We start from the raw sequence: 17,415 nt of genomic DNA, 5'->3' as shown, positions 1-17,415 counted from the left end.
ACATGTCAAACTGTGCGACTAGCCATCAATTTATTTTGATAATTAATTTGGTGAAAACTTTATTCACAGATGTAAATTAACTGGCCCGATTTAACGCTACTAGGTTACTTTTAATGCAGCTTCATATATTAAGTAATTGTTTTATGTTGAAAAGCCATCAACTCGTGAGTTATCAAAACCCAATACTCAAGAAAAAGTACTAAAGAAATCAATAGAGCAGCAGTGGAAAAAGACGGAAATCACATTTAAAAGATAAATGCCATAAAACGGTCCACAGAAACAGAAAGCGTAGCCTTGTTTGGGGGTTTTTAGGACCATAGTTACAATTTTTAATTTGGTTTATTTTGTTCGTACATATGTTTTTTATTTACTGGATAAAATTACTATTACTATTTTCTTACCACATTTAACATCAGGACCATCGAATATGTGATTGCCGTTTTGCCAATTGGCGGCGATCTTCATAAATGCCTCCAGATCGTTAGCTGTGTACGATTTGTTAACCTGAAATTAAAAAAAAAATTATTTTAATAAATTATGTAGGTATGGTTATTAAATAATAATAAAATAGAAAAGTTTTTAATGTACAGAAGATAATAGCATGGTCAACTGTGGCGTATACGTACTTTTTGTTGTTGTTGGATATGATAGTTATATTTTCTTTTCGATACTATTTTTAGATTCCATTTTTTATATAAAAGAACTAATATATCTTGATTGGGATTCGTGTCTCAAAAATAAAAACATAATAATCTCCTAGCCCCTTTTCCACCCCTACTTGCATTTCGCCTTTTGATGAATAAATCGATCAATATCCATTGAAAAGAAATCAAATTTTCTTATTTATGGCTTCAAAAAGTTTTCAATTTTTTCTTCAAATTAATTATATATTAAAAAGGAGTTGACTCGCTTAAATCAAAGATGGTGTTTAATTTCTTTCCACCAAAAAACATGGTTTCAATGTACATAGCTTTGGTGTTGCTGTCTCCCAATCATACCAACTCTAATGACTCTCCCAAAAAAACAACAACAACAAAAAACACCAATTTTAATACCGAACAATAAATAATCAAATCGACGAATTTATGTACAATGGAAATAATTCATTGAAATGGAATTACAAGCATATAAACATATCTACAAACCTACATAGGTAATAAGTAACTATACCAAAAATCGTGCAATCGTTCTTAAAAGTCAAATGCTAAATTAAGGTACTGTGGGGGAGAGAAGTATAACAAGGTAGGGGGGGGGGCATATAATAATAATAAGTACCTTCTTTGAAGACATTGACAGTCGACACTATGTACGACTATGTACGAGTGTAAATATGTACATATATAAATAGTATAGTCATCATTGGATCGATTTAAGTGGGTTGGGTTTAACGTTCTTAATTTGAATAAAAACGAACAAAGAAAAGTTTGAAATCAAAATAAAATAATAATAATAATTATATTTTAAAAAAAAGCTAACAATTCTCTTTATCTTTGACTTATTTTGTTAGTTATGCAGTAAGTAAAATGAGTATGTAGACATTCACAATAATATGTTCATATGTTTGTTTGTTTTATTGTTTATATGAATAAAACAAACAACGTTTGCAATGTGCTAACTAAAAGTCAATCAACTTTTTGGAAGAACAAAATTAATTATAAGGTACATACCTACATACATACATACATATATTTATTGTTAGTTCTGAGGGTTTTAAATTCAATTGAATATGAGAAATATGTATATTACAGTATTTAAATAAGTTGTAAGGTAAGCTGGAAAAAATACATACATATGTCTAGTTAAACTTTTTTTTTTCTTAAGATTGTTTTGTTCATCAAAAGTTAAGAAAAATATTATTGAAATTAAAATATCTGCAATTACATATGATTAAACACAAAGATCCTAAAAATTATTATGAGAGAGGTGCCAGGATAGTCGAATTTGGGAGATTGGATTATGAGAAATGGTAAGAAACAACACTCGCTTTGGCTCTTATATACATTCAAATATAAACATTGTTTATATTAAAACAAAATACCTCTATAAATTTTGCAAACAAAAAATTTAGAAAAAAATATATGGTAAGTCATGTCTGTCCCCGAGTTTTTCACTACATATTTAGGGATTTGAAAATTCTATCAGTGCGACATACATATGCATTGTTATAAAGTTCTAAAAACGTTCTTTAAGAGATCAGGTAATCTTAATTTTATGTCGGATATTTAATAGACACCCCCATTCTATCAGGATGCACATTTCGTATTTGTTATTGGTGAACAAATTTAAAAAATACCGTCTCTTTAGTCTTGATAATAAGAGTATTGAAGTTTTTGTAAATGGTTCTGCCTAATGTTGTTTTTGAAATGTTAACTTCAATTTAATTTAATTTTTGTATGCATTCTATAAATGTATGATATTTTAACTTTTCTTTTTTAACCTCACATATGAAGTTATTGTAATCGATCCGATTTGTCGAATTGAAAGCATTGAAATTTCTCGACATTTTAAGATCCCTATAGTCGAAATAAAAGATTTTTAGAAAGATGAAGAACCAGTAGAAATATCGATTTCAAATAAATGTTGTTATACAGATAATAATGCAGAAAGATCCAGAAAGGACTCTCAAGAAAATTAAGTGTGTGTTTTTTTTACAATAGTAGTTTAAGAAACAGATGAACATTTTGCTTCACCCAAAATACCTCACGAACCAATAATGGTAGCTACTTGATTTAAATTTTATATTATATAAAATCCAATTAACGTATTTTCGTAGAAATCAAAAAAAGGCAAAACAAATATCACCTCGAATATTTTACGAACAAAAACTGATTTTATCTCCAAAATGAATTTCAGCACGTAATATAACGTTTTTGATATCTGGTAATATTTTGAAAAAAATAGATAGTTTTTTTTTATAGAAAATAATAAATAAAAACTTAAAAAAAAAACATAACAAAAAGTTGGTAAAAATTACTTTCGACTCAAATATCTTTTCAAAAACCTAATATTTTGTGTTTAGACTAATTTTATCTTGTAAATTATGTTATTGTAAATATTCAGTAAAATTTTGAGTAAAGTCGAATTGACGGTTTTTTTTTACAAAAAAATAAAACTTAAAAAACAATACTAAAAGTTTTTAAAATTGATCTTTTCAAAAATTTAAAAATTTGGCTTGAAACTAATTTTATCTTCCAGAAAATATTGTTTTCGCCACCCGTTTTTTTTTCTAAAAATCTAACAATTTAAAAAAAATCAAATCTACAAAAAAAAAAATACCCAAAACTAGTACGGTTCTCGATATGAATAATAGAAAATATTGACTTTAAATTAATTTAATTCATCTAATTTGTGTTTGTTTATAAAAGAAATAAACAATTTTAAGAAATGCTGCTAAAATTGGTGAAAATTGGATTTCGAAAAAAATTCTCTTTAACCAAAATAGATTTTGAAATCAAATTTTTTTATCATAGGCAAAATATTGTTGGTAATTTTTAATTTTCTTACAAAAATTCAACTAACTTTCTAACAAAACTCAATAAGCTTCAAACATTTTAAGCAAGACAAATTAACAGATCATTTTGGGTCGCATCCAAGCCTCTGTTTAAATTTTCTTTTATGGGTCACCCCACCCATTTTAAATAATAAATTTTAAATTATTCTAAGAGTAGTTATAACTCTACAGACTATAGTTTTTATAAAAATAATTTAATAATTGATTTAAAGAAATAAAATGTTTAAATCAATCAATCGCATTCAACCAATGAATGAAGAATAATTGGATCATAAATTGGTCACAAAAATAAATAAAAATTGGTGTTGAAAAAGATTCCATTTTTGTTATCCATTCGCAACTGAACTTAAGTACTTGCAGAAATTTAAAGGGAGATTTATAGGGATTAAAATTTAAAGATCTTACAGGAATAAATTCCAAGAAAATAAAGCCAAACACCAATGAAACTATAGCCTTAGCAATAATCTTTATTCTTTAATACATTCAAAAATACCGGGGCCTGATTATGGGATTCGCGGCGAATTCCAAATGTCATAATGTTTGTTGGAGAGTTGAAATCCGACAGTTTTCTTGGCGGATTCATAGACGGAAGAGTGTTTATTGATTGTAATTATATACAAATGTATAATTGACTCCATTTTTTTATTTATATGTTTATGGAATAATTAATTATCACCGCAATTTTCACAAATTCCATCAAAACAAAATTTGTGGAAAGCTGTCAAACCAAAAGTGTCAAATCACTGGAATATAGGAAGAAAAAGTCAAATGAAAAGTGTCAAATCACTGGAATATAGGAAGAACTATTTTCGCTTCGCCGCGAATTCATTAATAAGGAAATACATCGGAAGTCGAATTCGAAATGTCTAATTAACCCCCCCCCCTGTACTTATAATATTTAATATATGTTAAAATTCAGTTTTTTCCAAAATTTTATATTAATAAAATACTGTGTGGTAAAAATAATATAAGACAAAATTCTAAGTGGATAAAATTCTGTATTTAAAAACGTTAGATATAAGATGAACAAGAAAGCAGCCTATTTACAACATTTTGAAGTACATAATTTTTAAAAGAAAGAATATTTTTGGGAACAAGGTATCATAACAATTTTTTCAGTAACCATACTTTAGCAAAACATTTTAAGATAATAACATGTAGTAATATTTTTAAATAAAAGTCTGTGCATGAATTTTTTTGATTCTAAGAAGTTGTTAGTTTAAAAGTTTTGAGTGGATTTTTCCACCAATATGTCGATATTTTGTAAATAGAAATTTGATCACACAGAGTTCTTAAAGACAGTTTTACAACCTGTTTCCGTTTAACACATTTTAAAAATATTTTTATTTTGTTGAAACTGTCTATAAACTTTGTAGAAATTTTTAAAATGGTCTTTTGGAGCTTTGATATTAAGGGTTTATTACAACAAAGTATTTAAGAAAAAAGATTTTATACAACTCAAAGTTTTAAAAGCGTTTACCATACTACCTACCGAATTTTTTAAGTTAGTCGGACTCATAATTCAGACAATTTCGTACCTATTGCCTTGAACTTTTGAATATATCTTGGATTTAAACTTTTTTCAGAAGTAAGTTTTATTTTATTTTTTATAATTCATTTGTTATTAACAATTTGATATGTACATATGTTTAATGTAATGCGATCTCAATTTATTTTGTTATATTTCGGTTTGTCATTGGTTTTCATCATTGAAACCATGCATTGGATTTTTTTTGACAGGTCTTTTATAGCTTCTATTAAAAATTTCTGTCATTGAAAAAAATTTCCTGATTGAAATACGCCGACAAATTTTTACTGACAGAAATCTGTCATTGGAATTGAGTGAAATTGAAACACAAATCATTGGAATGATTCGTTCCATTTTTGGACATAAGAGAATCAGCTGTTCAGGAAAATGAATTTCCATCCGAAAAATAGAAAAGCACAATAAATGCGTTATTTAACGTTTTCTTTTCTCAAAACAAATTCTTTGTGTGATTTTCAAGCGATCAGTATATAATTTTTATTTCTAATCAAAGGGAATAACCGTTAAATATCAATTCAAAAATGTTTTCGGATTAATTTCAATAATAGCTTTAACTAGCGCCCTAAATTGAAATTTAATTTTATAGAGATAGCTAACTCTAAGAAAAAAAAAGAAAAAAATCCAAAGGGTTATGAGAAAGCTATAGCCTTCTCAGATGATGATTTTCTTTAATAAAAATAGGGATTTCTCCTCGAGGTGGCTACATTTTTAAAACAGAGTTAAGTTTTTAATATTGTGTGTTAAATTTAATGAAATAATTAACTAGACATTTTCTAATTAGTATATGTACTTTCAATTGAATGAATGTATTACATTGTTTTTGCTTTGTAAAATGACGTTACAAATATAAATATTTAATTTTTGTATGATCAAATAACCAGATGGTGATCTGCTAATATGTGCTCTACACATATGGTTTTTAATTTAGCACAATTTTTTTGTATGACACACTTGAATTATTATCATTGATACAATACAAATCTATTCATTTATTGAAACTAAGCGATCTCGCACATCTTAAAGCATCTGCTTAATCAGTGATGCCACTCTAACATGCTTAGATAGACTTCTATTGAATTCAAAAAGATGTTACTCGCATAAAGTGTATTGATAGTTTAAACATTTTAAATGCTTTAATGCGTTTTTAGCACAAAGCTTTTGTTGTTGACAGTGCTTTCTTTTAGTTTTTTGTTGATTCAAAACGTTTGCTTACAAGAAAATTTTAATAAGTTCCAAAAATATGGTACAAGCTTGATCTTGATCTATGTTTTCATTAAATTTTTGGTCTCTTCCTCCTGATCAAAATCCTGTATTACTTTTTTCTTAGCAATGTGGATGCTGTTAATCTCATATTAAGCCTATAAAATAGTCAAGTCAAAAGAAGTTAGGTATCCCAAGACAAGAGCATTTACCGTGATTTCTATTATAAGCTTAGATTTCATTGGAATTATTCTATTCCATTTTGTGTTTTATTCCCATCAAAACTACGACTCTTATTATTTTTTTTAAATAGATTTGTTTCCTTTGCATGTATTATATTATTAAGCTCCACTTAATGAAAAAATGAAACAGTCCCAAATAACGAAACGTGATATATCAAACATCACTAAGATTATCTTTCTTCCATCTCAATCGCATAATCTCATTCTGTGTCGATTACCACCAACTATAAAGATACAAAAGTATCTCACAGCATTTATATTGTTAGGAACCACATACTCGTACATAAATATATACATATGTATTTCTTAATAATACTTTATTATAACATTCAAATGAGAATGACCCAGGTAGGTTAGGTACCTAACCTTCCTGTACCCGAGCACACCAAATTCAATTGTCTATCATCATGACTAATGAAATTAAAAGAGAATAAGTAAAGTCTGGTCTGGTCTGGCACAATAGACAAGAAAGACTTAAAAATGCGTACCCAGCACAAAAAACACATAACGTATAAAATTAAGAACAATGATTAACAATTTAACTGACACAAAGTCAACGGTTGGCAGTTATAACGTATACGAGTATCCACAGCATATCCATACCTTCTACACCTCCACCTTTTGTTGGCTTTTTTGTTTTTGAAATTCTAAAAACGTTGATCGGTTTATCCATTAAAATTTAAGTACAAAGACCGAAGAAATTCCTATTGCTCAGCTCATGTCACTGAACTATCTTTTTTTTCTATAATAATGTTAATGTAGTTACACCACATCTATCCCAACCCATCCCATTCCATCTCCTCCACCGCAAGGTATGGTATCTCTAGATACAATAACTAAAAAACATTCATTTGGAATAAACCCAAAAATAACAAACAACTCGCTCGGTTTTATGCTCTCGTGTAGTTTATACATTGTACAAACTGTACTGTACATAGATACTACGATAGTAGATCCAATAATAAAACTTCAACTTGTCAAGAAAACGTTCGTCAATTGAAATCAGTTTTTCTTATTACCAAAAACCAAAGAAACAAAAATATCCGAAACGTAATGAGAAAAGACAACTGAAGGCACTTAAAAAAGTGGATGCGTATTATTTCATAGTTTATGGTTCGATGACATTCGAATTTTTGGAAGAGATACACATTTTTTCGTGAGTCTTGAATATGACGATGAAGACTTCGACAACGACGAGACGAAGAAAGTTATATGTAGGTGCGGTTGTGCAGGGCTGAGGAGACTTGGCAGGGAGTTGAAACTAAATAGGAGTGTGAAGTTGCCTTTAAACTATATGCCATGAGTAATGTCTAATGAACAATCATCGTCGGTCGTTTGAGCATGGAGCTCTAGAGATATAATGTTTATATTATTTACTTCATCAAAACGAATATGGATTCGTTCAGGTTCATTAAACAAGATAATTCATAAACAAAATGCAATACCAAATAGAGTCGCAGGTATTTGCTCATACAACTCGAACAGCTTTAAGTATACGGACAAATATTTATGTTATTGTTCTTAAATCTTGAGGCAGTGTTTACATAAGGAAGATTCTTTTGGAGAGACTCATTTTCACGCTTCGTTTAACGGGAGCTTTATGATTAAAAACGGATAGAGAAACGAAGCAGACATTTTAAAAATAAAAACTAATCAGTAAGAGTAAAGGCCCTTGCACATGAGAGCGAACAACGAATGAACAAACGTAATTTTATACATGTCAAAAAGTCAATTTCAAACAAAAACACATTTTAATTATAAGAAACTAATTCAAACTTATGTTAGGATAATAAAATTTGCATTTTGTTCTCTATAATAAGAGAGTTTTGTAAAAACAATTTGGTAGTAACGAATTGCAGTTTGTTTGCTACGAACTGTCAAACTCTATTCGCGTTCCACATACCATCCACACCGCAACGAATAAATTGTTCGCGCTCAACTTAACCTCAAAATTATGCCACTATTGTTTTGTTTGCTGAAAAGGGTAATTATAAATTTACAATTCGTCACTGTATGCGAATAGAAATAAAGCTCATGTGAAAGAAAAGTCAAAATCCAATCTTCGCAGTTCGTAGCTCATGTGCTTAAAGCACTATTCACATGAGCACGACCAACGACCAACGAATAAACGAATATTCGTCGATTTTGACATTTCTTTCACATGAGAGTTTTTAATTCGTCGCGAATATTTTTTTAAGGAGCCATAGTGGAACACCACACCATTTACCACCTAAACCAAAACAAGAATTATTTTTTTAGGTTAAGTACGCGCGATTATTTTATTCGTTGCGAGTGTGGATAATGTGGAACGCGAATAAAGTTTGACAGTTCGCATCGACTACAATTTTTTTCGCGATGAATACATTTGTTTTCTTAAATTTATTAATATATGATATTGAAAAGTAAAAGTATGCATCATAAATAAATTAGAAACTATATAACTATCGAATTTGTGTGAAAATATGTCTTCAAACGTCTATAAACTCATATTTTGTAATTCATTCGTCGTTCGTTGGTCGCGCTCATGTGAATACTGCTGAAGAGATAGAATAGTAAGACGTCGAAATGAGTCATCGGTCTTCCAAATATTCGTCTTTCAATTAGCTGAATAAGTATTCAAATATCAGAAATTCACGAATGACAAAATATCGGAAAATAAATTATTGCCTTTATGCTTGGAATCTCGAAATGTGATTTTTATTTCAAAAATTATTTATTTGATTAAAGTGTATGCATAAAACTATGTTGTGATGTTTTTAAAAATACAACAAGAGTAAACAAGGTGAGTACGTCCTTTTATAAGAACATTAATATTAAATTAATGTCCTTTTGTTAACTGTGAAAATTTCGTAGTTTTTCCAATAGCATTATTGCTTACATAAAAGAGCAGAACAACGTTTATGGGGTCAGCTAGTTTATGTGTTTTTATTGTTTAGACAGAGTTCTATGTGCTTTTAAAAGTGAAATTGCATATAAAACCTCTACAATTATTTAACAAAGCGTTGGAAGTTATGGAAATTGGTAGGGTTTGTTGAATTTCAAGGTCTCTAGAATCTAAATACAGCGTTTTTAGGGAGATGTAAGACGTTCGTTCGTATGTTAATAGATTCGAGTATAGATAATTGAAGAAATCCTTAAAAAAATACTACTAAAAAATAATTTTTAACACCTTGAGAACGCATGAAGATATTGACTTGAAACTTATTTTGTCTTATAAAAAACATTTGAAAACATTTTTAGAAAAATTTAACTGGAAGTTTTCTATACAAAAAATATACGAAAAAAACTACACGACGAAAATTGATTTTGGACTCAAAAACCTTGGAAACAAAGTAAAATATTGAATTCATCTAATTTTTTCTTAAACAAAATATTAGTGACATTTTTAGGAAAATCCAATTTAAATACAATACCAAAACACTACTGAATTGGTTTAACGTCTAAAATCTCGAAAGAAAAAAGCTTAAGGGTCCAGTTTATGACTATCATTGGTTTGAATCATTGAAACCAATTATTGATTTTTGTTTGAAAGGTCACTTAAAGCTTTCCTTAAAAATTTCTGTAATTGAAAAAAAAAAATCCTGATTGAAATCCATCGTGTATTTTATTTAACTGAAATTTGTAATTGAAATTATACGTTTTTTTTTGGCATTCTATAAATAGTAAAATAGAAAATTTCCAAGAAAACCCATCGGCAGTTGCCAGCATTTGTATTTAAAAATTAGTATAAGTGAAAGAAGACCTGAAAATCAAAAATTAAAATTAACTTCAGCCAAAAAAAAAAACTAACTAAAACTAAGAAAATGAACAATTCATTTAACAATTGCTACAAGGAGGGGGTTTGTTCGTAGACTACATACATTAACATGTTGAGTTGAAATGAGCTTGATTCGACTCGATTTCGGTCGGGAATCGGAGTCAAACTCATTTTTAAATCTTCTTGAGCGGTGGAAACACCAAAAAGATTTATTTAATTTAAACTGAGATAATACTTTGATGAAAACATAGCAATTAACTAATTATCTTTTTTATTGTTAGTTAGTTAGTCCATTTTCATTAACAAAACTAAATAATATAAACAGTAACAGATTGATTTTTTTCCATAATGGAAAACACATGATTCCAAATGCACAACTACTCAACGAACACAGCCATCGAGATACAAATGCAATATCGTATAAATGTCAAAAACCCATCCGTAGTAAGATTCTACTTTAACTTTTATCGGTAGTAGTCATACTGCGGATATTGTTTGTGTTATTCGTGTAAAATCCTACTATACTACTGATAGATTTTCCAACAAAACACCGGTATTATTGTGTGAAATTGAAACACAAATCATTGGAATGATTAATTGTACTTTTCGACGTAAAAGAATCCTCTGCTTAGGAAAATGAATATTCGTCCCGTAAATCGAAAAATAAATTTTTAGCAAAAAATATCATTTTAACTTTTACAAAAATCGAGTTTAAGGTTCCTAACAACCTCGATATGAGCTTATGTAAATTGTTATCATTAAAAGTGAAATTTTAGTGCATATTTACATCTCAAATCGGATATTTCAGCTTATGAACTCTAGGCTTCTAAAAATGATTAAAATTCTTAAAATCCGATTTAAATTATTTATCTAAACGTGCGTCTATTCTATTTTAAGAATAATACTAAGCATTGTGACAAAACTTATAAAGAATCTATTAAACGCATGTGAATCATGATGATGACGATGATGTTGAAAAATTCCATGAACAATTTTGTTTATCAAAGATACTGTCAACTAAACTAACTCCTCGACTTGAACATCTTTCCAAATATAGACGCCCTAAATGAATATAATCCAAACCCAAAAACAATAGCAAAGCATTTATTCAAATTCAAACAAACTAAAGCATTGTACATAAAAGAACATAATTATTATTATTATCTCGTTGTTGTATACTCACCACTTTAGTTGAAGAATATTTTTATGTAAATAATTCCACCAAACCGCAATCGAAATAAAATAAAATAAACAACCTCATAAAATTTAGTGAATAACAAACTTTTATACGATAGGAAATGAGTGTAAGGCAACTTCCTGCAACCAAGCAATAACACCAACTAACTTAAACGTTAAACCCCAGCTTAACAAAAAGAAAAGAGATGGACAATACAAGAGCATAGTAAGATAAACAGAACCACAGTATACTAATTTAAAAGTAACATAATCCCACACCATCCATCGGGTGTATATTATGTACAATATACTTAGAGTAAATTTTGTAAGATAAGGAATGACTACGATTTTTAAGTTCAAACACTCAATTGTAGCAACAAGAACAAAGTGCACCAAAAACTAGCTAAGTATTGCGAGCGATTGTGACTCATTTTAGTTGAACAGAAAAAAAAATGGGGCTTTGTCGCGCTTGCCACTAAGATTTTTGTTAACCTATAAAATAGATACAAATAATACAAGAAGGTATTTATAGATACAAAAGTAGGTACCTATGTTAAATTATCTAACCTATGTACGTACCTACGTTTAGAGTTAGACCTAGAGCTAGAGCTAGGAGTCCAGGTGTGCGCTTTTATTTTGAATTTACGTATATTGCTGAGTAAGTTTGGGCGGCATGTTAAGTTATATAGGAATTCAAATAAAGGAATAACAATTTGGTTGTTTGGATATTAGATAAATTTTGTTATTGTTGACTATGTACTTACTCATAAATGAAATGGAAACAAATAAATATGTACAAATGTATGTATTTCCAAATGAATGAGACATCTTTTTTATCTAGAACGGAACTAGAAACCTATACCTACATAATTACAAGACAAGTATCTTGATTTACTTAGTGAGTCTTTATGAGCTTGTTTTATCTATACAGAGAAATTAGTAACAGGCTGATAACATTTTAAAAGCCTTAGTCTAAACTAATGACCTTTTCATTAAGTTAAGAAAAATGTATTACGTGTTTGCTTTTAGTCAAAACGAGTAAATTAAAACTGGCTTGAGGTTGTCAAACTTTTGGAAATTACGTTTGAATATAAAGCATTTTTTATGGCACTTAAATTTTATTTTTATTTTGCATTTCGGTGAGCATTTGGGTTAGAATTATGTTTATACTTGATTCCTTGACTAAAAGTCCTATTCTGCTATTCGATTCCCTTTCACACTGCCTTTGCATTCTGCTATCCATCTAGTCAACAATTTGACATTCACGTAAACAGCTGTTCATGTGACAATCTTGAGAATGTTGGATAAATTGTTTTTATTCATACAAAAATTAAGTTTAATAAATCCAATTGTGTAATTTGTGTAATTTTTGGAAATGGAGAGTACTGGACTTTTTATTCCAATTGTAAACAGAGGAACAAGAGAATCCTCAAACAGAGAAATGTTAGAAAGTAAAAACAAAATCAGCCACGTCTTTCATTGGTGGTCCTAGGCAGCGTTGACGAAATGCCCAATAAGGCCATTTTGGCCCTAGGAGTTTGGAGCCTGTCTCTTAGAATATTCCGAAATTCTTGGAGGTCTTCGTGCTGTCGTTTTGCATTATTTTTGCAATATCTTTACGTAATTTCATTACAGAAATTATTGTTGCAAATTGTTCCTTGTGTGTCGTTCTTCCCCTTAAAATGTTAACAATCTTTTATCTATACAAAAAACACTCTAAATTAAGCAATAAATTAGTATTACTTACACTTTGCTAACAACAATTAACAAACCAGACATCAAATGAAAAATCCGCTACATTTCTCATGCGGATCTGAATTGCATAGAATGAATGCGTTCACGTGAAGAATACCGCGCAGTATTACCGACATTACCGACATACACAGATTTACTTCGAATGAATAGCAGAATAATGGTTAGTGAAAATTCAAGTAAAATTCCCCCCAGTGAATAGCAGAATTGGCTTCACTTTTACAGATTTATTTAATTTATAATTGAAAAATATACGTTTTCAAATTAATACAGATATCTTGTGGGTAGAAAAATAACAAAAAATACCTATAATCGTTAAAAATAAAACAAGTTCTGAGCAAATAATTTTTTAAACTTTCAAATTTTAGTATTAAGAAATTAGTTTTTCTTTCTTGATCATAATTTTTAAAGTACCTTGGTTTCTTCTTGGTAAACTCCCAAAATATTTATTGGGAAAGACTTAAGGCCAAGGCTTGTTTTTATTTGTTGAATTATTTATCATCGTTATATACATAGGTGTTATATGGGGTAAAGATCGGGATTTTGGGCTAGCGCAGTGAGAACAGTAATTTGTTCGTCAGAAATTCAATCCTTTACGATATTTTTGAAAATGTATTTTAAGAAAATGTATCCATTCTTCATTAATGATTCCATTCATGCGAAAAAAAGGAAAACTCACCCCAGACCATCAAACTTTCCCATGAATGTGTCATCGTCTTTAGAGACGATGCGCTTCTCACTTTGGGCTATGAACAAACGTTTTACCATCGGACCAAATAGGGTTATTTTGTGTTTCGTCACTACTGAGTAGTCTTTTCCCAAATTGCATGTTTTAGTTCAGATGTTTCTAAGCAAATGTTATGGGATCTTATGTTTTCTTTCGAAAGGATCGGTATATCGGTGGCCTATACATTCACAAAGCCATGTCTGTTTTTACCATTCAAATCGAATTCCTCGGCCATAATGGTTGAATCACAAACACGCTTCAGCTTCAGCCATAGGAATTCAATGCATGCTATGACAATGGAGCTTCGACCTTAAGTTTCGTTTGACAATCGTAAGGAAAAAAACGTAATGTAAGGTAATGTGACTGCAAACGGAAGCTCTAGTTCAATTATCTGAACAGCTGCTTTGTCTGACAGCTCAAGAGCTGTACAAAAATGTCAACAAACTAAATATATGCCCTTTTGAGGGATGAAATAATATAATAATATCATTCAAAGCAACCTCGAAGCAGGCCCACCGTAACGCAGACGAAGCCGAAGCTGAAGCGTGTTTGTGATTCAGCTATAAATCAAAATAATATGAAAAATATGTGTGCTTAAAAAAGCACATTTATCAAGTGCAAAAAGCTAACAAGACTTGATTGTCTCAATTGGACGTTTTTCTTTTTAAATTCAGAGCCGAGCCTAAACTGTCAAACGAAAAAAATGTGTTTCTTTTTTAACTTGTTAATGTTCAGAATTTTACATTTTTGTTTCTGAACATTTTCTGAACTAGTTCAGAGCGCTGTCTATGCGCTTAGAATAAAATAACTGAGCGGACCGAGATGAATCTTCATTCTCACCTTCTTCAAAAAATAAATTAATTGCTTGTTTGATTATGATAAGTTTTTAATCCTATTTTAATCCTACAAATGACAAATTAATTGACAAATGTCAATTTGTGACAGCAAAATGCTCAGTTGTGTTTCAAAACAGTTCAGGGATATTGTTCAAAGGATGTTCAGGACATGCTCAATATTCACAGACTCTGTTTAGAGCTCTTTTTTTAGTTAAACGACAAAAGCGAATTTAACTTAATTTAGACTTGTTTGATTTGTCTGTATTTTTCTATAAGATTGTGCGATGTATTTAAAAAAAAATATTTTAATTCTTGATTGCCTCAATAAATTTGTCGTTATTTTGGTTGGATCTTCTGTCTATAAGATCTTTATGAGTAAAATTAAAAATGTTTCCAAAGAGAATCCTTGTTTTCATATCCTAGAGGATTCTTGTCATTGAGCCCGTTGATCTAAAATGGGGTTAAAAAACAATGCTACCAAACACTTTCAAGACTTTAAAAAGTTTTGGCATTAGATAAAATTATCGAATAAGTCACTGTATAACAGAAACGAAAAATATGTTTGGGTATCCATCCGGTTGAGGTCTGAGAAAAACAAATTACGAACTACAACAATATATGAAGTCCTAAACTTCATCTTCAGCCACGACTTTAATTAGTCTCATTTTTATCGTTTAAAAGAAGCCCGTTTTTATTTTCGTTTGGCTTGGTATACTTAAATTAGGTGTGTGAATAGCGCCTGTAAAATTCCATTCTTAAAATGTGTTGAAAATCCCAAATTAACCCACATCAAGTTGGAATTGGAAGCCGAACTTGCATATAACCCTCTAGCGCCCTCTTCCTTCCACCTAATTCCTCCCGCCTCATCGATTCGATCGCCTGCCTGGCTTCACAAAAAGATTCAAAGATATTTATATACAAGCCTTTAAAATGTATAGATACTATCAAAAATATTCGCTTTATAATAGAATGCGGGCCCTGTGCCTGTGCCCCTACATACCTCCGTATGGTGCTCTGAGACTGTTCTCCGTCTCCATCTCCATCTGCGCTACGAAACTACAACAAAAAAGTAATAAAATCATTCATAGCTCTAGCGTTTGGTTGTCATTAATTTATTAGTCTGCAGCATGCTAACCAATTGACAACCAATCGCAATTAGTCACCATAAAAATTATTCACCAACTCAAGCATGAGAATATAAAGCGAATTGTAGGAAATAAAATTATAATAACTATACGCAGAATATACGTACGTTTGTTTGTACATATTTAAATTTTATTAAATGAGGAAAAAAGAAGCAAATGAGGGACCCTCGGTTTTAAGTTTTAACTTTTGTAAGTCGTAAATGATGGGTTCTCCTTTTGCCGATCAATATATTTATATTTGTATATAGAGATAGTAAGTACCTACATATACGAGCTACAAGTATGTACAAACGAAAAATATGGTGTGACGGAGCGGTGGTGGTAACCCCTTTTCAGAATCCCACTTTTGGATAGCACTCCCCGGGCCCGGATTGATTCCACTAAGAGAAGAGGATTAATTTCCTTTAAAAAAAAGTGTATCTTTTGGGATGACTGATCACATCGATCGAACGTCTCGGTGACGCTGCCGCTGCCACTATCGCGCCGACGACGAAGACGCGACGACCCAAGACGATGATGGTGGGTGTGGCACGGGATAAGTAAACATGATTTTTGTTTTAATTCGATTTTTTTGTCGTTTCAAAAACAGAACCGAAAAAGAAGAAAATGTTCTAAGCAATGTTTGGTTGTTTACTCCTTGCTCTCTGGTGGCTTGGCACGGATTGTCGGGATTGTGTATCTGATGTGTCTCCATTTTAATCTCCCTTTTGCCTTTTTAGATTCAGATTCAAACATACAGATAGATGGATTTATGTACTTAGTCGTACTCGCTATGCTATACCATAACTATAGTTGATTTTATGTATGTACAGCTATGGCCAAAATAATAGGAACAATACTTAATTTGTTTGTAATTATGTCCTTATAGCATTTTTGGGTGAGGTAACAAATTTAAAATGTAATTATTTAATTTTTGTGGTTAATATTTTGTTAATTTATGATTTTTAAAAAGTAATATTGTCTGTTAACTTTTTGGATTCCAGTTTTTGAAGGCTTCATTAAAGACTGGCCAAAACATTAAAAACATTTAATTTAAACTTAAAAAAGAACACATATTTTATCTACATATGTCGGTAATAAAAGATGTTGATAAGCGTTTCAGAATGAGATAGTATTCAAAGATTTCACTAAAGCCTTTGATAGGCTTTCATTCGGATCTTATTTTTTTTTATGAAAATCTTATTTTTTTTTTGGAAAATCATACCCGATTTGTTAAAATAGATAAATCTAAATCTAAAGCAATCGGCGTAACCACAGTTGTTCCATAGGGGAGTCGTATTGGACCTTTATTTTTTACTATTCTTGTAAATGATATTCCTGAAAACTTTAAATTTTCCTTTTATTCGTTGTATGCTGATGATGTTAACATTTTTGATGATTGTCTATTATTGCAAGATCATCAAATTAAATTAGTATTGTGACGTTATTGAAATGTATTTTTTCTGCGTGTCTCTAAGTGTCAAAGTTTAGGGTATTTTAGGAGAAATATCGAAATTTTGTTTCATTTAACAATCTATAATAGT

At 30.0% G+C, this 17,415-nt stretch overlaps 1 protein-coding gene across 2 annotated transcripts in view; it reads right to left on the bottom strand.

The window, feature by feature from the left end:
* The window catches only part of LOC129951566 (uncharacterized), a 72,962-nt gene that overhangs the window by 4,633 nt on the left and 50,914 nt on the right, over positions 1-17,415 (bottom strand). For both annotated transcript variants that reach the window (XM_056063788.1, XM_056063786.1), the window contains exon 2: positions 402-504. In XM_056063788.1, coding sequence (XP_055919763.1) covers positions 402-465 — 64 coding nt within the window. In that variant the 5' untranslated portion in view covers positions 466-504. The remainder of the gene's footprint in view (positions 1-401; positions 505-17,415) is intronic.

The sequence above is a fragment of the Eupeodes corollae genome, chromosome 3 (assembly GCF_945859685.1).
Source record: "Eupeodes corollae chromosome 3, idEupCoro1.1, whole genome shotgun sequence".
In the NCBI taxonomy this organism is placed as follows: Eukaryota; Metazoa; Arthropoda; class Insecta; order Diptera; family Syrphidae; genus Eupeodes; species Eupeodes corollae.
Note: the sequence above shows the minus strand (reverse complement) of the source record. Positions and strands in the feature narration are given on the sequence as shown.